At 42.5% G+C, this 18692-nt stretch overlaps 2 protein-coding genes across 2 annotated transcripts in view; both read left to right on the forward strand.

Annotated features, from left to right (window-relative positions):
• The window catches only part of SELENON (selenoprotein N), a 32183-nt gene extending 14974 nt beyond the window's left edge, over positions 1-17209 (forward strand). The window contains exons 7-12 of the mRNA XM_077337653.1: positions 179-260; positions 5562-5750; positions 7483-7588; positions 9920-10032; positions 11484-11585; positions 13187-17209. Coding sequence (XP_077193768.1) covers positions 179-260; positions 5562-5750; positions 7483-7588; positions 9920-10032; positions 11484-11585; positions 13187-13357 — 763 coding nt within the window. The 3' untranslated portion in view covers positions 13358-17209. The remainder of the gene's footprint in view (positions 1-178; positions 261-5561; positions 5751-7482; positions 7589-9919; positions 10033-11483; positions 11586-13186) is intronic.
• An 807-nt stretch (positions 17210-18016) lies between these two features.
• MTFR1L (mitochondrial fission regulator 1 like) overlaps positions 18017-18692 on the forward strand; it is a 28703-nt gene continuing 28027 nt past the window's right edge. The window contains exon 1 of the mRNA XM_077337658.1: positions 18017-18160. The gene's annotated coding sequence lies outside the window, so the exon portion shown is untranslated. The remainder of the gene's footprint in view (positions 18161-18692) is intronic.

Raw genomic sequence — 18692 nt, forward strand, 5'->3', positions numbered from 1 at the left:
GTATTGGTTTGCTTTGCCTAAGTCCAGAATCTAAGATTTAGTTACATATGCTGTTTGCTTCCATAATAAGATTGGGTCTGCTGCCACTTCAGTTTCAAGCAGGCTTAAAACTTTTCTTTTCAGTGTAAACAGCTTGTGCTGAATGTTTGTTTTCCACTGTACTTGTTCTTCTCTCTAGATCTCTTAACGTAGACATGGAATGGTTGTATGGGGCTCGTGAGAGCAGCAACATGGAGGTGGATATAGGATACCTCCCTCAGGTCAGTAATGTTAAAACTTCTGGAAATGTTGAAGCCATGGAAAAAATGTGGTGTTTTTAAAAACAGCAGTCACAGCAGTGGTAGGGGAGTTGCAATATGCAATACCCCTTATGTAACTCAAACTTCTTTTACTAATTTAAGAACATAACAAGCATCATTTATAACTTACCGTATATAGTTATACTTTAAATTCTATCATTATGCCGAAATACTGCAGATGTCTTTATTTTCTACACAAAATTTTAGTGTTGGGATTTAATAGCTTTTCATTTGTTATATTTTTTTAATTATATTTTATTTTATTTATATCTTATATTTATATATCATCCTTCCTTGCGGGTCATGGTGGTTTACATAGAACATAGGGGGACTATACAAATAAGTACAGATTGGGTAATAACAACAGAAAAAACAACAGTACAATAACAGTATAATAGTGATAACAGTGCAGGAGGGGATGGGGAGGAGATGGGAAAGGGGGTCATGTACACCAGTGGTCGTCAATGCCCAGCGAGACAGGGGTGCCAGCCTTTTCGGCGTGATTGGCCCGTTCTGCTCGGCGGAAGGCAGAGGCGCTGCAGCCCACTCCTTGTCTACACAGAGCTCGCACATGTGCACTTGCGCACTAGTGCCGGTCACAGGGAGATGCAGGGGCAGGCCAGAGGTGCTGCGGTCGTGCTGCAGCCGTACAATGGTGACAATGACAGGTACTGTAATGTAATGTAACAAACGCTATATTTTGAGTGGAAATGTTGGGGGGTCATCTTATACGCCCAGTTGTGTTATATACCGGCAAATAAGGTATGTCAGAAGTAAAAAGTTCCCTTTTAAAGTCAAGTTTTAAAAACATGACTCCTGAGCTAATACAGAAAAGAATGCTGCCAGGCATTCTAGTGCCCATGTTAATAATTTCCCCAAATGCCGAGTTGTCATTAGTTTTTACAGCCAGAATTAAACATCCCCAGTTTGCACAAAAGTTCTGCTTCTTCTTATGCTTTATGAGATTGCTGTAGTACTAAGAGCCAAGAATTCCCTCAGAACAAGTATGGTATTATTGCTCTTGAGCTCTCTATGCTTTCACTGTATTTCTCTTTGTCAAACCATGTTCCAGAATCCTTGGGGGCCAGTGGTCTCACAAAAGGAGCACTGTCAGGCATAATTTTAGAATACAAGGACTTGAAGAGGCACAATAGCCCATTCAGGATAGTGAGAAAGCTCCTAGCTCCATTGGATCCAAGTAGTGACCTCCTTAAAAATAATACTTCTGTGCGGGCTGCCATCTCTTGATCCAGGTGAGCAACATGGCCATTTCAGCAGATCCGACATGGGAAGCAGTGATTTTGGGATCACTGACACCCCCCCCCCCACAAAGGATGAAACTCCTAGGAAGTCAGTCAATAAGCTAAAATCTGGAAAAACAAGAAAATAATCAATAACACTAGCTCTCTTGATCCCAAGAAGGTATTATCCCCACTAACCTCAAGTCACTGGCTAACCTCAAGTCACTGGCATTTATTACCACGAATAAAACCACCAGGAACTAAGGAAATTTTCATTGTTAGGACTGTACCGTTAATTAAACAATCATTGTCGCCCCCTATTTTTGCATTAAATTCAATCACTAGGAAGAATGAGCTGTTTGGGAAGTTGCTTTTAGTTTTATTGTTCACCCAACAAGGCCTAGTTATCATTCAAAGCATGTGAAGTTGCAGGTGGCATATATACTGTTAATAAAATAGAATTATAGAATGGGACCCCAGTGTTAACTACTGAAACAAAATCCTGTGCATTTCAGAATCACAGATGGGCAATGTTGTGGAAATGGGCCATGCTGGCCCTCTTCAGGGGTGACCCAAAGGGCCTTTTGATGCACTCTGAAAGAAAACTAAATAGCCAGGAAAATATATCTCCTTCATCATCCAGGTTTTCTGGATAAATATCAAAAGCAGATAACAATGTCTGGGTGTCCTTACAGGCAGGTAACCTTGGAAGCCCAGCCTGCCACATTCCAGCTTATTCACAACTGAATTCCTAGTTGATGAGATCAGGCTTGGACAATGAATCTTTTCTTACTGGCAAGGATCAATTAGAGGTCGCATACAGTGCCTAGGAGTAATTTTATTTCCCTTTGTGTTTTGTAGGAGATTTGCCACAGGTCTCTTAAAGTAGGGCTTCATGAGGGAAAGTATTATTGGTTCAGGAACATCCTTTAGGAATAATTCCATGTGAAGCCATTGTTCGATAATAGTCAAAGCAGGAAAATGGAGGGAATGGATTGTAAGTATAAGGTGGTTTTCTTTAATAGAGCCAAGAAGGCCATCAAAAAAATTTAGATCAGCATCTCTGGGAGAGCTTTCACGGAGAGAAGCCAAATGCTTCTTAATGTGCCATTTTCCAGTCCAATCAATAATTCTCCCTCATAAGGAGCACATAAACAGTGATATTTTACAAGGTTCTAGCATTAGAGAGGTTCTGTAAACTTCTTACATGGTATTTCACAGCCTCTTTGTGAATAGCTTTTGAGTACAGGGATAAGTTCTAGAAAGATACCGAGTTAAAGAATGATCACTCCCACCTTCAATTTGATTTTTAAAAGGCTTGGGTTCCAGGCACTGATTTTGTGATTAAACCTTCCTGGAGTCTCAGCCATTGGAAAAGCCTGAGAGGATCTGAAAAGTGTCATCCAAAAGGACATAAGTCCTTTTCTTCAGTGAGTAAGTCAGGAGAGGGCAATGTGGTATTAGTTTAGGCAGCAGAGGGTTGGGAGTGAGCAGCAGAACTGGTGGATTAGTTCCGCTGTAGTTTGTAGTTCATTTGCCTCTGAGAAAAAAAGAGTTATGGTGTAAAGGTGAAAAACAAGTGCTACATTTTACATTACAGTCAAAGAAGGTACCCAGCTTTGTTAGGTAGAAGCTGAGAAAAATCAGGGAGAATTTCATTGCAGTCACTCCATAAGAGGAGCAAAGGATTTCGCTTTTGTTTTCCAGTTCCTACACCAAATTTCTTAATTTTTCCATTAGAAATACTGAGGACCTTTTTGTGCTATATATTTTGAAGTAGAAAAGTCTTGCTCAAAGCGATTTTTCTCATTCTGAAAGAGAAAATATTTCACAGGGGTAGCCCCAAGAGGAAGCTTCAGTTAAATAAGAACACTGTTAATATAGTTTAAGGACCATGATGCTTATATTCTTATTAGACTTCATAAGAGCACTAGAAGAAACACTAGACTTCACAATACTGTTTTATTTCATTTGTTTTATTTTATTCATATTTTTACTTGAACTTTTTCATTTGACTTTGGGGAAGCGGGACTGAATTCTTTCCATTGGGCAATATTTATCTTGCAGCATAAGCACATTCTGTTGAGACTTGTAAAATATAATACAATGTTTTTAAAATAAAATACAGAACAGTGTTCCCCTGACCTTTCTGGTTACAATGTTTAATTTTGTGACATACTCCACCCCAGTAGGAAAAAAGGCACTTGAAATTATACACTGTCTTGAACCAAACAAAAACATTTGAAAGGAGAGATTAAAATGAGTAGCCATGTTGATCTGAAGTAGCACAATAAAATCAGTCCAGTAGCACCTTTAAGACCAACAAAGATTTATTCAAGGCTTGCACTCGAAAGCTCATGCCTTGAATAAATCTTTGTTTGTCTTAAAAGTGCTACTGGACTCTGATTTCATTTGAAAGGAGGTATTGAATTTAATTTGGTGAGGAACAATAGCATTCTGGTAGTATCACACTTGAAATTATATATGACAAGCAAATAAGGCTGTTTTTTGCTGGAAAGGGTTTTCTAACACACACACATTTCCTGCTGCAGCCTTCTGTCCCCACTTCCCCTCCCCACCCCGTTCAGCTCTAGATGCAACAGAAAAAATCCTTAGGATTTATTGTTCTGAGAACTGTAGGAGCAGAGGGGGTATTCTGTGTGGCACTTAAAAAAAAAAGAATATTGCCTTGATAACATGCCGGGAGGCTTGCAGCATCCGTGGGGATACTTGACAGCCTACTGGAGGATTGTAAAAGTGGGGTTAAAATCTTGGCTCAGAAGCACCAAGGTATGAAAGATTCTGGCCACTAGCCACTTGGAAGGTGTTAACTAGCACCTTGAATTGAACCCCACAGTCACTGATCTTTATTTATTGCCTTTGAGCACAAGCATATGAAGGTAGTTTCTGCTGTGCCGGATCATTGGTCTGTCAAGATAATCACTGTGCATTCTGACCAGCAGTGGCTCTCTAGGACTTCAGATGGAAGTCCTTCATATCATCTCTTCCTGAACCTTTTAACTAGAGCTTCCATGGATTCAGCCCATTCTGCATACAGAGTAGTTGCTGGGCCATGCCCCTCTCCACAGAGTTGCAGTCCCTCATCCCGTTCTTACAGTTAAGCAGCAGATCAGAACTTAAAACCCTATTATCTATCAACTATCTAGTCAATTAGGAAGCCACATAAGTAAGCCAGCTAGGGAGCCATGCTAAAAGAATAGCCATGATGGCTGAAGAGGGCCTGATTGTCAGATGCTAGGGAACTGTATGCAAGGAAAGGATGTGGCCCATGTGCAGATTTCCTTCTGCCATCTCACAACCTGCTGCTGGAAACAAGATGCTGGACTTGATTGGACCACTGGTATGATCCAGCATAACTTATCTTACACTCCAGTAGACTCCCCCTTCCCATCACTGTTTACTAGAAAAGTAGCCGAGGAACCCACAGAATAACGCCCCCCCCCTGAATCTTGAATATCTATATATGTATTGGAGAGGAACAATATTGTTCTAAAAATTGACTATTTGCCATGTAACTTTAGAAGTTTAGGAGGGGGGGAGATACCAAGCAACTACTTCACTATCCCAATTATATTCCATATAGATTTGATTGAAGTGGAATGTTTATGCACCAACACCTTGTCTACAATCCTGCTTCTCTCTTTCCACTTCTCTAATAAACCAGGTGCTCTCCTGGTGAGAAGGCAATTGCTAACTTCATTCTCCATCTCTCCCCAGGGAATTTGTTGTGATACTGCACCCCATATCCTCTCCACTAACTGACCATTCTGCTAGGCACAATGAAGCAAGGTTATCAGCCCCCTGTTCCTTTACCAGCACTATCCCTGACCTCAAGACCTTTTTCTCAGTCACACAGCTCACCGATCCTTCCATCCCATCAGCCTGAATTTCCCATCCTCCCCCACCCCCACGTTCTCTGTCATCTTTGAACCCTATCCTCTGTGGCCATTGGCTTCTCTTAGATTCCAGAGAAACAGTGTGTCTGCTTGTTGTTTTGTAGATGGAGCTGGAGTCTTTGGGACCATCCATCCCTTCCATTATCTACGACGAAAATGGGAATGTGATTAACAGCAGAGACCCCGAGGGGGAACCAATTCAGTTCATATTTGAAGAGATCAGCTGGCAGCAAAAGATCACTTGGGAAGAGGCAGCCCACAAGCTGGAAGTTGCTATGTATCCATTTAAGAAAGTATGAGAACCTTCCCATGGTAATTTATTTGGGGGGGGGGTAAATATGTTAGGATTGGATCCTGTGGACAGCACCCCCTCCCATGCTTTATACCCTGGTGCACATGGCTCTTCAAGCTTGTAGTGTCAAGGAAGGCTCCTTGTGCCACAGCCCTGTCCTTAGGGGGGGTGGATCTTCAGGGCATCTTCTGGATGGCTGAATAATTCTGTTAAGGCCCTAGCACGGAAGACATAATATGCTGAGCGTCACCAATTTTATTTGGAGACTGCAAAAATGACTTTTGTTTTCCACTTGATACCTGCTAATATCTTCGCAGTTTTATCCAAGATGCAGTATTCCTTAAAATAAGCGCACGGTCTGTCTTTTTGATATGTTGAAGAAGAGGTTGTATGAGGTCACTCCCAGAAATTTGTGATAAAAATGAAATCTCTTGAGCACAGCTGGAACTTAAAGAGCCCTGTCACCCGTCTTTCCCCTGTTGTGAGTCCCTGGTGGAATTTTTTGAAACAGACAAGCACTAGAGGTGTTTTGAAGAACTCTCTTGAGGCAGACCATGCTGCAGTCTCAGGGCAGCACTTTCCTTATCAGTAGGAAACACACAAGCTGCATGTGGCTCAGCATCCAGGAAGAATGAGTGAATTTATAGCACAAGTTGTTGAGAGTTCTTAACATTCCCTTACCAGCAGGGCTGCTCCTGTTTATCAGCTGAAAGTATGGGGCAGTGGAAAAACTGTGCCATTTGTTGAAATTGTTGAGCATCATAGATGGTTTTGAAAGGGGATTAGACAGATGGATAGGGGAGAAAAGATCCATCTGTGGTTACTCACCCTGATAACTATAGGGAGTCTCCACATTCAGTGGCAGTAAACTTCTGAGTACCAATTCTAGGAGGCAACATGGGGAGAAGCCATTTGCCTTTAACCCCTGGCTGTTGGCCCTCCAGGGCCACTATGTGAGGCAGAACGCTGGACTAAATGGACAACTTATCTGATCCAGCAGAATCCTCCTTGTTTTCTTGGGGTAGCCAATTTTTCAATGTTCTTTTAAGAAGATGGGTTTCTATAAACAGGCCTACATGTAAGAAGGACCTTGCTGAATCAGACGAATGGTCCGTCTATTCTAGTGTCCTGTTTCTCAGAATGGCCAGACAGGTGCCCTTGAAAAGCAGAGCAGGAACAGAGGACAAAGCCAGTCCCAGCAACAGGGATCAAGAGCTGTTGAATGTGGAAGTTCTGTTTAGCCATGATGGGCTTCTCTTACTCAGTCCTCGGCTAAAGCCATCTAAGCTAATGGCTATGACTGCCTCAGTGTTCTCTTTAAAAGTCTATAAGTAAACCAGTCTTTTTTTGTAAGGTATGTTGGCCTTGTAGAAGCTCAACCGGTTGTGTTTGCTGTCCCGTCCCCCCCAAATGTCCCATTTTGCTTTCTAAAACTGGCTGACCAACTATGCCTTTTTTTTTAATGAGGGTGCCAGCAGTGTTAAAATTGTAAAGTGTTTCTCTGGTTTGCTCAGGCTGTGCAAATCACACTGAACTCTTTGGTGAATGGTTCCATGTGTATATGTAACATTCACATTCTTTATGTACACGTGTCTTCCTAATCTGGTACATCCCCTGGGGAGCAAGGGTCTCGCAAGAGCTGCCTGCCATGTGTACCCATACCCTTAATACCAACCATGTGCAATTTTAGCAGAAATGTGTGACATGTTTTTCTGCCCCTCTTCTGCTTTCAGGTTTCCTACTTTCCTTTTACCCAAGCCTTTGAAAGGGCAGAATCTGAGAGCAAATTGGTGCACTCCATACTGCTGTGGGGAGCTCTAGATGATCAGTCATGCTGAGGTGAGAGGTTGTTGTACTGTATTTCACACATCTCTGTATTTTCCCTGGTAGGAAGTGCGATCACGTCACAAATTGCTAACAGTGGTCCTTCATGGGGTTTTCAAGGCAAGAGGAAAAGAGAGATGTTTTGCCATTGCCTGCCTCTGGGTATTGACCCTGGATTTTCTTGGCGGTCTCTCACCCAAGTACTAACCAAGGCCAACCCTGCTTAGCTTCCAAGATCTGACCAGGTCAGGCTAGCCTGGGCCATCCATGCTGTATTTAGGGGGAGTTAAGAACATAGCAGAGCACTGCTGGATCAAGTCATAAGCACACCTAAGTCCAGCTTCCTATTTTCTTCAGTTGCTGGCCAGATGCCCCTGGAGTCTCAATAGGCCTTCTTCCAAGGTTGCAACTTGTATTCAGTCATCTCCTACTTGGGGCTTGGAGTTTCTGCATGGCTATTGCAGCTAAGAGCGCTGTCCTGCATGACTATCCAGGCTCCATTTTTCCCTCTTGAGAAGACTAGATGCTTCAGCAGATAAACAAAGCAAGTAATTAATGATTTGCCATTCAAAACGGAGACCTAAGAATAGGCCCGTTGATTTTGTTGGGCTATCGGAACATGTAAACGCACCGGGCAAATCCCACACAAAGATGTTTTTGGTTGTTGTTTTTTTAAGTGAGGCCTTTGCTATGAGGATGATAACAAATAAAATGATGCTGCGTATTTGCTCCATGCTTAACCTCTAGCTCACCAGTTTCAAGACTGTAGCAATATAGAAACAGCAGCAAATGTGTACTTGTGTAGGGGGGAGAATAGTCAGAAGGAAAAATGGTGCCAGGTTTGGGCAGATTGGTGAAGAAATCCACACCTTCCCATTAGCAGTTTTCACAGACCCACTTTGGGTACTATAGATCATATCCAAACAGGGTTTTGGAAATCCGAGAAGGTTGGTGGTCACATGATGTTGCATAGAAGCCAAAATAGAAGAACAGCTGTTTTTATACCCCACTTTTTACTACCCAAAGGAGTTCCAGAGCAACTTACAAACACCTTTTCCTTCTACTCTCCCAACAACAGACACTTTTTGAGGTAGGTGGGGCTGTGAGAGATCTGAGAGATCTACTCAGTGAGAATAACTCTTAAGATAGCTGTGACTAGCCCAGGTCACCCAGCTGGCTGCATGTGGTGGGCTACGGAATTAAACCTGATTCTCAAGATTAGAGTCCACCACTCTTAACCACTATACTACAATGGCTCTAGAATAAAAATAAAATCTGGAGCATGGGGTGGGGGATGAGAACATGAGCTCCATTCAGATAAGTCATAAGCAAAGCAGAGATCCCTGCTATGAGGTGCTTATAATCGGGGGGGGGGGAGCTGGGGGGGACCAGAGGGAATGACATGGTCACACTTTCAAATGTGGTGAAAGAGTGAATCCAAAGACTTTATGGAAGAGGTAGGTTTTGACCTGAGGTATGAAGGAAGTGAGAGAGGTGATGCCACATGGGTGTTTGTGGGAGAGGACAACTGGAGTCTTCAGAGGGAGGCAGTGGATTCAGGAAGCAAAGAAGCTGTCATTGCTATCCTAAGCAGAGTTACACCCTTCCAAGACTGCTGACTTCAATAGGCTTAGAAGGGTGTAACTCTGTTCAGGATTGCACTGTAGGTCTCTCTTCTCCATCAGCAATTTTGTCCGAGTAGTAGGCTGCCACCAAAAATACTTTAAGCATTTTGTGTGGTCTGAGCTGTCACAGCAAAGTCAGTCCTGAGTGACAGCATAAAAAAAAGGCATGAGGCAGATCATGCACCCCGTTCCATTTTAAAACCACAAATTACAGGACTGTGGAGCCTCCGTTTGTCTCAGAGCACGCAAGGAAAGGGAAAGTTTAGCCTTTCTACCTCCATTTGGCTTTGCTGTTTGAAACTGAGCAACCTGCTCTGTTGTTAGCATTTTAAGGGAGGTGGGATGGTGCTTGCATCTCCCCTACCTTTTAGAGTGCTACCAAGACTGGTTGGGAATAGCAAATCTGAGTGGAAGAGAAACTTTAAAGCCCTGAGGCTACGCTCCCAGGGACAAATTGAAATGATGTGAGTTTGAGCCTTGAGGTGTATTCAAAGGACCAGGGTACCTTCACCCTGCTAGCCATTTTTGGAGCCTTCAGTAAGCACACACTTCTGTGTGTGTGCTTGGATCCATGCTGAAAGTTTTATCTAGTAGATATTCTGTCACACAAAGTGGCCGTGCGGTGACATTATAACTCATTAAAGTTTCCCAGATCTGCTCTGAAATTGTCCCAGGTACAAGCTTGTCCTGACCTTGCCCCCGTCTTTTCCTCTCTGGCCAGGTTCAGGGCGAACTCTCCGGGAGACTGTCCTGGAAAGTTCGCCCATCCTTGCTTTGCTGAATGAGAGTTTCGTCAGTACCTGGTCATTGGTGAAGGAGCTAGAAGACTTGCAGGTGAGCAATTTGGTTCCTGTGAATTTAGGAAAAGTGGGAGGTGCTGCTTGGGCATGGACAAAGCTTTTTCTGACACGCATTGGAATGCACTGGTGATGGAGATCTGGGCAAAAGCAGAGAGTTGGTGGCCTCCAAACCAGATAGTTGGAGCAGCACCAAACAGATTTTTCTTTGCAAGCCTGTTGATTTTGATTTTATACATGAGTGCATTCCTCACAATAATTTGACCACTGAGGAAGACCCCCTTGGGGTCGAAATGCATTTGGTCCATTCTATGTTTGTCTATTCCATGTGCAGCTGGAAATATGTTTTAAAATTATGATTATGTTTTTAATATGTCGAATAAGTGTTCTTTATGTAATAAATATTTGATTTTTTAAAAAAGTATTTTTGCAGCTTAACCTTTTGGTTCCTAACTTTTCTGGTTAGGTTGGGTTTTGGTTTCCCTTTTTGGTTTTGCATAGAAGAAGAAAAAAATATTGAGTTACAACCAACTTGTGGTGACCCCTTTCATGGAGTGTTCCAGGCATGCAATGATGAGAAGTAGTTTGCCATTGCCATCCTATGCACAGCAAGCCCCGTCTTCCTTGGTGGTCTCCTATCCAAGGACTGGGCGAGGCCTGCCTTCTTAGCTCCCAAACCCAGACAAGCTCAGGTCAAATTTATCTAACTTGAACTGCTCTCCTTTCTGGATACTGTTTGTTTTTTAAAGTGGCGCTGATGCTGTTGATTGAAGATCATTCAGCTAATTGACTTGGTAAATAAACTTGAATTTAATCAGGAATGCTTTTGTAAGATATTGAAAGGTATGTGAGAAAACTTAATCAACCAAGGGTATTGCAATTTGTTAAAGGAAAAGTTATCTTCGAACATTTCTTCAGAATCCCTTATAGGAATCCACTAGAACCAAATTAGCCTGGGGGGAAATCAAGCACCATCTCCAATTATCAAGGGCTCCTGCCAGTTAATCAACTTTAGAAGATTAATTTACCAATTCAAATGTGCAGCACTTAGGAAGATTCAAGCTGTATTTCCTTTTGTTCTAGTTAAGATGCAGTTTGGGAGATGAACCAGTCTCATGTGGCTGCATTATCCTTACAGAATTACTTGACTCCTTTGACTTTGGAATCGTAACTGACCAAAGAGGAGTATCGATATGACAATGGAGAGTTTTAACATTTAGTTTTGGTTTTTAATTCATGCCTCCTAGAGATTTTGAAGCATTGCATAATTAAGGGGTTTGTGAGAACTCTTGGAATTAGCTTGCAGGGGAGACGGGGAGGGTCTTTACCGATATTCTCCTCAAAGGGATTTAAAAAATCACAGATTTTTACACTGAAGAAATTGTTGAATACATAGATTAAAAAAAAACTAGGACTTAACTGATTCGTGTTCAAAATGAAAGCCATTTAGTTAAGTGATGTTAAAAAACTCATGTGTATTTTCTACAGGCCAAGAAGGAGAATGACTTCAGCAGCAAACTTGCTGAGCTGCACCTCGAGAAGTACAGTTTCCCTGTGGAAATAATGATCTGCCTGCCCAATGGCACAGTGGTATGACCCTACCTCCATTTGAGCATCTACGTTCTGGCTAGCTCTCCTTCTCTCTCTCTTTTAGAATACATTATTCATATAATAAAATTCATATTTTTATTATTCACTAGGGGCCACACCTGTTGCATTCCGGAATACAACAGGCACTAGATTGGGGTGGGGTGGAAGAACTCTACAGATGGCCTCCCCCCAGGACCTGGAAAGGCTGCAGGCTGGAGGCCCCCAGGAAGGGAACACCCTGCCAAGGTCTCATGAAGCAGGGATCTGCAGCCTCGGAGGGAAGTGGAAGAAGGAGGGGGTGGTGGGGGACGGAAGGGAATTGGCTGTCTGCTGGACAGACAGGCAAGCCAGTTGGAGGAGGAGACACTCAGCGGTGGGATAGCCACCTTGAGTGGGTGTTAAGCGCTAAGTGGTACTTAAGCCATGAGAAATGCTCCTCCTCCAAGGCCTTACCAGAAATATATTATGTGGAACAGATATAGATAAACTTAGAATATGCAAGAAAGTAAATGCCATTGCCCTGGTTCTCCATGGGTGCAAAGAAACAGCTTTGCCTAATTTCGTTTTCTGCTTGGCATGTGGATTTTCCCCTCGCATTGGTGCACTATTACATGCATAACAATAGTTGGGCAAAAATGACTTCTCAAATTGAAGCCGTTATTGGTTTTCAGGATGCTGCGTGATGGCTTTACTGAGTTATCAGATTGCCAACTTACTATAAAAATATCTGCAAATCAATTTCTTAGCAGAAGATGAAAAGTTGTTTTTATATCCTGCTTTTCTGTACCAGGAGTCTCAAAGCGGCTTAAAGCCACCTTCCCTTTCCTCTCCCCACAACAGGCACCCTGCCTTCTGAGATAGGTGAGGCTGAGAGAGCCCTGATATTACTGTTCAGTCAGAACAGCTTTATCACAGCTTTGAGGAGCTCAAGGTCACCCAGCTGGCTGCATGTGGGGGAGAAGCAGGGAATCATTCCCAGCTCTCCAGATTAGAAACCGCCACTCCTAGCCACTACACGCTGGCTCTCTATACCAGTATACAGCTGGTATAAGCTAGAATAGACATTATAATAATTCTCTGTTGGACAAACTTACAAAGCTAATGCAGTATTGAAAAGGAACTCTCTAATCTCATTCTCGCACAAATAGATTCTTGTTAGTAAATTATTAGAGTGTGCAATCCAGACTTCATGAAAAAAGAGAACTGTTCTCCTCCTCTCTTTTATTAATTGGCGATTTCTGCTTTGGATCCCAATCGCCTTCTCATACAGTTGCAGTAGAAGTTAAGCCTCTGATACAGATTTTTCCATCTTGGCTCCAAAGAGCCATTTCATTGCACTAAGCAAAGCAGCTGCTGCTAATTGACTGCCATCATGGCCTGTGACCACCCTTGGGCCGAAGAGGAGGAGGAGGAGCACTGTTGTCCCTCCTTGGTAGCAGTCTTGTTTGAAATTGCCTTAAGTCATTTAACTTGGCATCTGCTGCCTTTGTCTTTTAGGGGAGAGCAGCTGCTGCCAGATTGAAATGGTATTGCTTTCCTGGGAGAAAAGAATCTGTTTGTGGAGCTCTCTTGCTCTTCTAAAAGCATCCCTCATTTTGCAGGTACATCACATCAATGCCAACCACTTTCTGGATATTACTTCTGTGAAGCCTGAAGAAGTCGAGAGCAGCATCTTCAGTTTCTCTGCCAGTTTTGAAGATCCCTCAACAGCAACCTACCTCCAGTTCTTGAAGGAAGGACTTCAGAAAGCAAAACCACTCCTGCAAACGTAACCTGAGAAGGCTACTGCGGATCACCAAAGATACCAGAGGTCTTGCTTCCTGGGGCTCCACTCCTCTATACGGTCTAGCACAGTGCCGTTCTTGAGCAAGAAGACTTTGGGAGATAGAGAACAGTAACAACTGTAGTTGCACACATTTTTCTTTTGAGGGGGCTGAAGTTGCCAGGCTCTTATCAACAAGCTGGTGGGACTTCGGGGTCCTCAAGATGCCTGGGCACAGTGCGGAGGAGATGGGACTGGATCCCAAACCAGTGAGTTTGGATCTCAAGCAAAGACTGAACACTCACATCAGTAAAAAGTCTAAGCACAGCTGTGTGGGTTGAAGAGTCAGAGGCCATCTTTTTGTACCAGCTCTGGAGTCTGATTTATTGGGGAGCTCTTAAATTGCTTGTACATAGCAGAAGTGTTATATTTTAGAACTCAGCATGGGAAAGCCTTTTTTTTTTACTTCAGTAGGCCACTGTGACAGATGCATTTTAGGATCAGAATACAAATTGGCAATTCTAGTTCAGAAGCAAGGTCCTGTGTGTCTGTTACACTCCCAGTGCTGTTGAAAAAGCACTTCATAACATAGGGCAGGGGATCCTTTAAACAGCCATTTAACACTTTTTGCATCAAGCACCCAAGGGCAGGCCCAACCCCAGAACCCTATTATCCTTTTTAAAATAATGTGTTTCCAGCTGTCATAGTTGGGGAAGGGACTTTAAAACATTCGGATGAATTCCATGGTAGGGTTTCCTGTAGTAGCGACCGGCCCACCCATCCCCCCCTCAATATGCCAGTAGCTCCCTCTTGCTAAGGTTTCCTAAATAGAAAATTAAAACCAAAATATACTTATCAAATTGAAGCATACCCATTAAGTATGCACATGTCTATCATTCTTCAGATCTATTCAGAGTTCAAAATTAGGGTCTTTTTTTTGTTATGGATTTTTGGAATTCCATTTTAAACCAAATTTCTAACCATTCAGGCTTAACTGGGGGTGATGATACCTTCCTGGTCAACAACTAGTCCTGGTGAGGAAGGGTGAAAGGTGACGGGTAGGCCACTGTTCCCCATAGCAACAGCCACTGCTCCTTTTATTAACTCTTGCTTTTGGCTTGGACTTCGTTCTCTAAATACTGAGCCTATATCTCTGACACATTTTTAACCTGTCCCTTTTCCAAGAAGCTCAGGGCAGTGTACACAGTACAATACACCAGCTCTTCTCTTCACACATGATGCAGGCAGAGTGCATTCACAGTGATTTGTGTCATTCTGTTGGAGTAAGATTGCAAATCTTTTTGAAGCCCTGAGTTCTTAAAAAATGAAGGGAACATTGGCAGGCAAAGGGTTAATTTGTGCATAAAATTTCTAGTCCTGCACACTGTGTGCTTACCCAATGTCTTGCCACATTTTGGCAGCCTGCTCAATTTATGGCAAGCTGAATTTTGCCTCTACCAGGAAGTAACTCGTTTAGTGTGCACATAGATGAGGGAGTGGAAACAGATGAGAACAATGCTTGGAAACCTTCTATATGAGCATGTTTTTACAGAGGAGCAGTGAAGTGACCAAGCTGTCCTTGCAGATTTCAAAAGGTCAGCTTTTGCTCTGGATGCCAAACTCAGGGCCTTTCCCTGGCCATACAAGTTTTTCTGCAGCATGAACAACACCATTTGTTTTTTACCTGTGCTCAAGTGACATTGTTCCAACCAGTGCTGCCTTATGTGTGCTTTTTCCCATTATTCCTAGCCACTACACAGCACTCCTGGAAAATAATGACTCCCATTACAGCTGTTGTTCCTGTTTCGTGATACAAAGCAGCTCCATCCTGTGCCAGACTATACATCTAGTCCTAGCAGTATTTTCCCCAACTGGGCAGAGAATCTCAAGATGAGGTTTTTCCAGCACCTGCTCACACAAGGTTGTTTTAATTGGAGATGCCAGGGGGCAAACAAGGGGAGAATCTACTTTATACAAGAGAGAGCTTCTATCACTGAAGACTAAACCAATTTGCTGACAGGATGGGGGTTAGGCTAGTTTCACAAGACCCTATTAGATGGGGCCTGTGACATCTCTGCAAGGCATAATAAGTGTCTTTCCTCATGCCTCTTAGGGGAGCCATTGTGACATCCCTCCGTTCAGAAACACAACCTCTGTTCTGTCTATTTTATTGGATGCTATGCTTATGTTTTTTAGACCTCATGCCCATATCTTAAGTAATATTATTGAAAAATGTGCCTAGACTGTACTTCTTTCAGTTGCAAGGGACAGGTGTACCGATAGCTGTGGGTGATGCAAGTAAAGAGCCACCTGATGAAAACAATCCGGTGTCTCCTTGGGAAAGAATGTTCCATCCAGAAACAACTGGCCATGTAATACCCTTTGTTAAAACCAACCAAAATGACACACAACAGCATGCATGTTTTTTAGTACTCCAGGCTGGATTTTTTTTTTTTTTTGGGGGGGGGGGCAAAGGGTTTGAGCAGATAGGGCAATTCAGCACAGGATTCTACACATTCCACACTGAATTGCTTGGATAATAGCATAAAACATCACCTTCCCCCTCTTTAATACTCCGGGTGAATAACAGTGCAATCCTAAAATGACCACCTTGGTATAGTGGTTAAAACTAATGGCCTCTAATCTGGAGAACCAGGTTTGATTCCCCACTCCTCCATATGCAGCCAACTAGGACCTAGTTACTAGGTGACCTTGGGCCAATCATGGTTCTCTCAGAGCTCTCAGCCCCACCTACACCCCAGGGTGTCTGTTGTGGGGAGAGGAAGGATTGGTGATTGTGAGCCGCTTTGAGATTCCTTTGGGTAATAAAAAGCAGGATCCAAAAAAACAAAGCTCTTCTCTCTTCAAAACAGTTACAATTTCATGGTTTTTTGGTGTCATTTTGGTTAGTCTTAATAATTTATTGCACAGCTTTTGCTCTTGGGTTTTTCTTTGGCCCCAATAAATACTTAGACTCAAGCTTCCATCCAGAAAGAGCTTTGAAAAAAGCCAATAAGTATTCTTATGTAAATATCTTGCCTTTTTAAAAGTGCCAAGCATTTCATATTTATATTCTCTTTGTATTTCAAGAATTTTGTAGGTATTTTGATAAATCTAAAGAGAAGGAAGTTGAAAGAGGCATTTTCCTCCTGGATCATCTGTACTTTGTGATGGTCTGATCTTAAAGCATGAAGAGATCAGGCCTGATTTCTGACAGTTGATGTTTGGAGGGGAAAGAGCCATTGTTATTTCATTCTCTTTTTTTCTAACAAAAATACTTTTTTAAAGGGTTGTTTTTTGCCATAAGTATATTTTGTAGGGACAGTTTACTTTAAAGTACTGTGCACTCTATATTAAATTCGGAATGTTTCAGATCTAATCAGTGTTATTAATTGTGAATATAGTAGAAATACTATGCTGGACAGTTAATGTAGCAGTACTGAAAGGGTTTAAGAGAAAATACAAAAAATATAAGGCTAATAATATGCTAGCTACATATTTTATAAACTTAAAAGGAAAACACCTGGTTTTTATATTCACGTGCGTATTGGCTTAACCTCCGGCAGTCCTTCCATATGTATGTTCTGTCTACTCTGAAATAGAACATCAGTAAGTGGTGGTGATTGTTCAGTGCAATTCTTTAAGTGTACCTTTTTTAGAAAAAAGTTCTACATATTTAAGTAACCAATGGCACATTGTACTAGCTACCTGTATCGACATACCGTCCATTTTAGCAAGCATTATCTCAGTGTTTGAACAGAACCTCATAGGTATATTCTTGTATCGAATGGCCTCAGTATTGCTGCCTTGAAGCAGCCATGTTCACTGTTTTTTTCAAATAATAAAAAATTGAGAACCCAAATGTTTGCTTTTTACTTCATATTTTTCAGAGGCACCAGTATTGCAAAGGAAGTGAGAAGATCAAGACTGAAATTGTAGCATATGCTGAATGGTGCATATATTATAAGGTGACCAGATTGTCCCACTTTTGGAGGGACATCTGGGGGTACCTGGCAAATTGTACTGAAGTTGCAAGTAAAAATATATATATATTACAATACTATTTTTGCATTCTATGCATTCTATGAAACTTTTTGTTGCTCCATATAGACGAAATTTTTAATCAAGAGCTCCCCCGGTCAATGGTGTCCCGCTTTACCAGTGTTAAAATCTGGTCACCTTAATATATTAACACAAATTTATATGCCACCTTTTGCCTTTACAAAGGTCTCTAAACATACAAATTAAAACAACATTTCAGAACTGCTAAAATCAACACACATTAAAACAATGTATACAAAAGACAACAACAGAAGGGAACAAACAAACCTTCCTGGGTGGGAGAGAGTCCCAGAGTTTTGTATATGTGTTGATAGAGCTTGATATCACTATCACTATTCACTAAGCATTATAAAATTGAAGTTGCCTGCAGACAGCTTGCTTCCTACCTCATTGGCCCTCCCTGGAGGTGTGCTGCCAACAGGGAGAGAGCACTGTGCCAAATTTGGGGCAATCAGTTCAAACTCTGCTCTGCCAATTAGGGCCAATCAAATTGTGTGCAGACAACTCACTCCCTACCTGATTGGCCTTCCCTGGGAGTGTGCTACCAATAGGGAGAGAGCCCTCTGCCAATGAGGGTATATTAGTTCAAATTGCTTGTAGACAACTCCCAACCTGATTGGCCTTCCCTGAGAGTGTGCCTCCAATAAGGAGAGAGCACTATTCCAATGAGTTCCAGTTTTGGGGCTTATCTGTCCTCTTCCTGCTGCTTGGCTGGGTGAGAGGTGCTGGTCTCTGAAAAGCACTGCTGCTGGTAAGTTGCCTCTTTCAACCCTCCATCTTCCCAGGCAAGGGAGGGAGGCCAGTTGCTTCCTTTGCCTCCTGTGTTAGTCTCAGGCTTCAGCTCCCTGCTAGAAGGAAGCATAGACAAGTTGCCAGGAAGGCAGAGAATCGGTATTTCAAAAACAATGCCAAGCCACAGACAGAATGCAATTAATGTCTTAACTCAGTCCAGTGAGTCAAAGGTTAATTTAGGAAGTCCAAGGGCTTCAGCAGAAGCAGTTCCACAACTGAGGCCCCTCAGACTCAATCTAGGCTGTCAGCAGTCTCAGTCCATACTCTGTGATGACTCAGTCTTCTGCAGTCAGCAACTGTCTTGCTAACATGGTGTGGTGCCTTTTAGACTGGAGCCCTCTTCCATCACATAGCCAGTATTGCTTAATTGGCTCTGGTGAGCCAGGTGAGCTGACAAGGCAGGGATCTGCAGCTGGAAACTGGGCAGAGGAATTAGGAGCTCCTGCATCAACTTTCCAGTCTAAGTACTGGTTTGTGTTACAGCTCCATTT

This window comes from Paroedura picta, chromosome 5 (assembly GCF_049243985.1).
Source record: "Paroedura picta isolate Pp20150507F chromosome 5, Ppicta_v3.0, whole genome shotgun sequence".
Lineage (NCBI taxonomy): Eukaryota > Metazoa > Chordata > Lepidosauria > Squamata > Gekkonidae > Paroedura > Paroedura picta.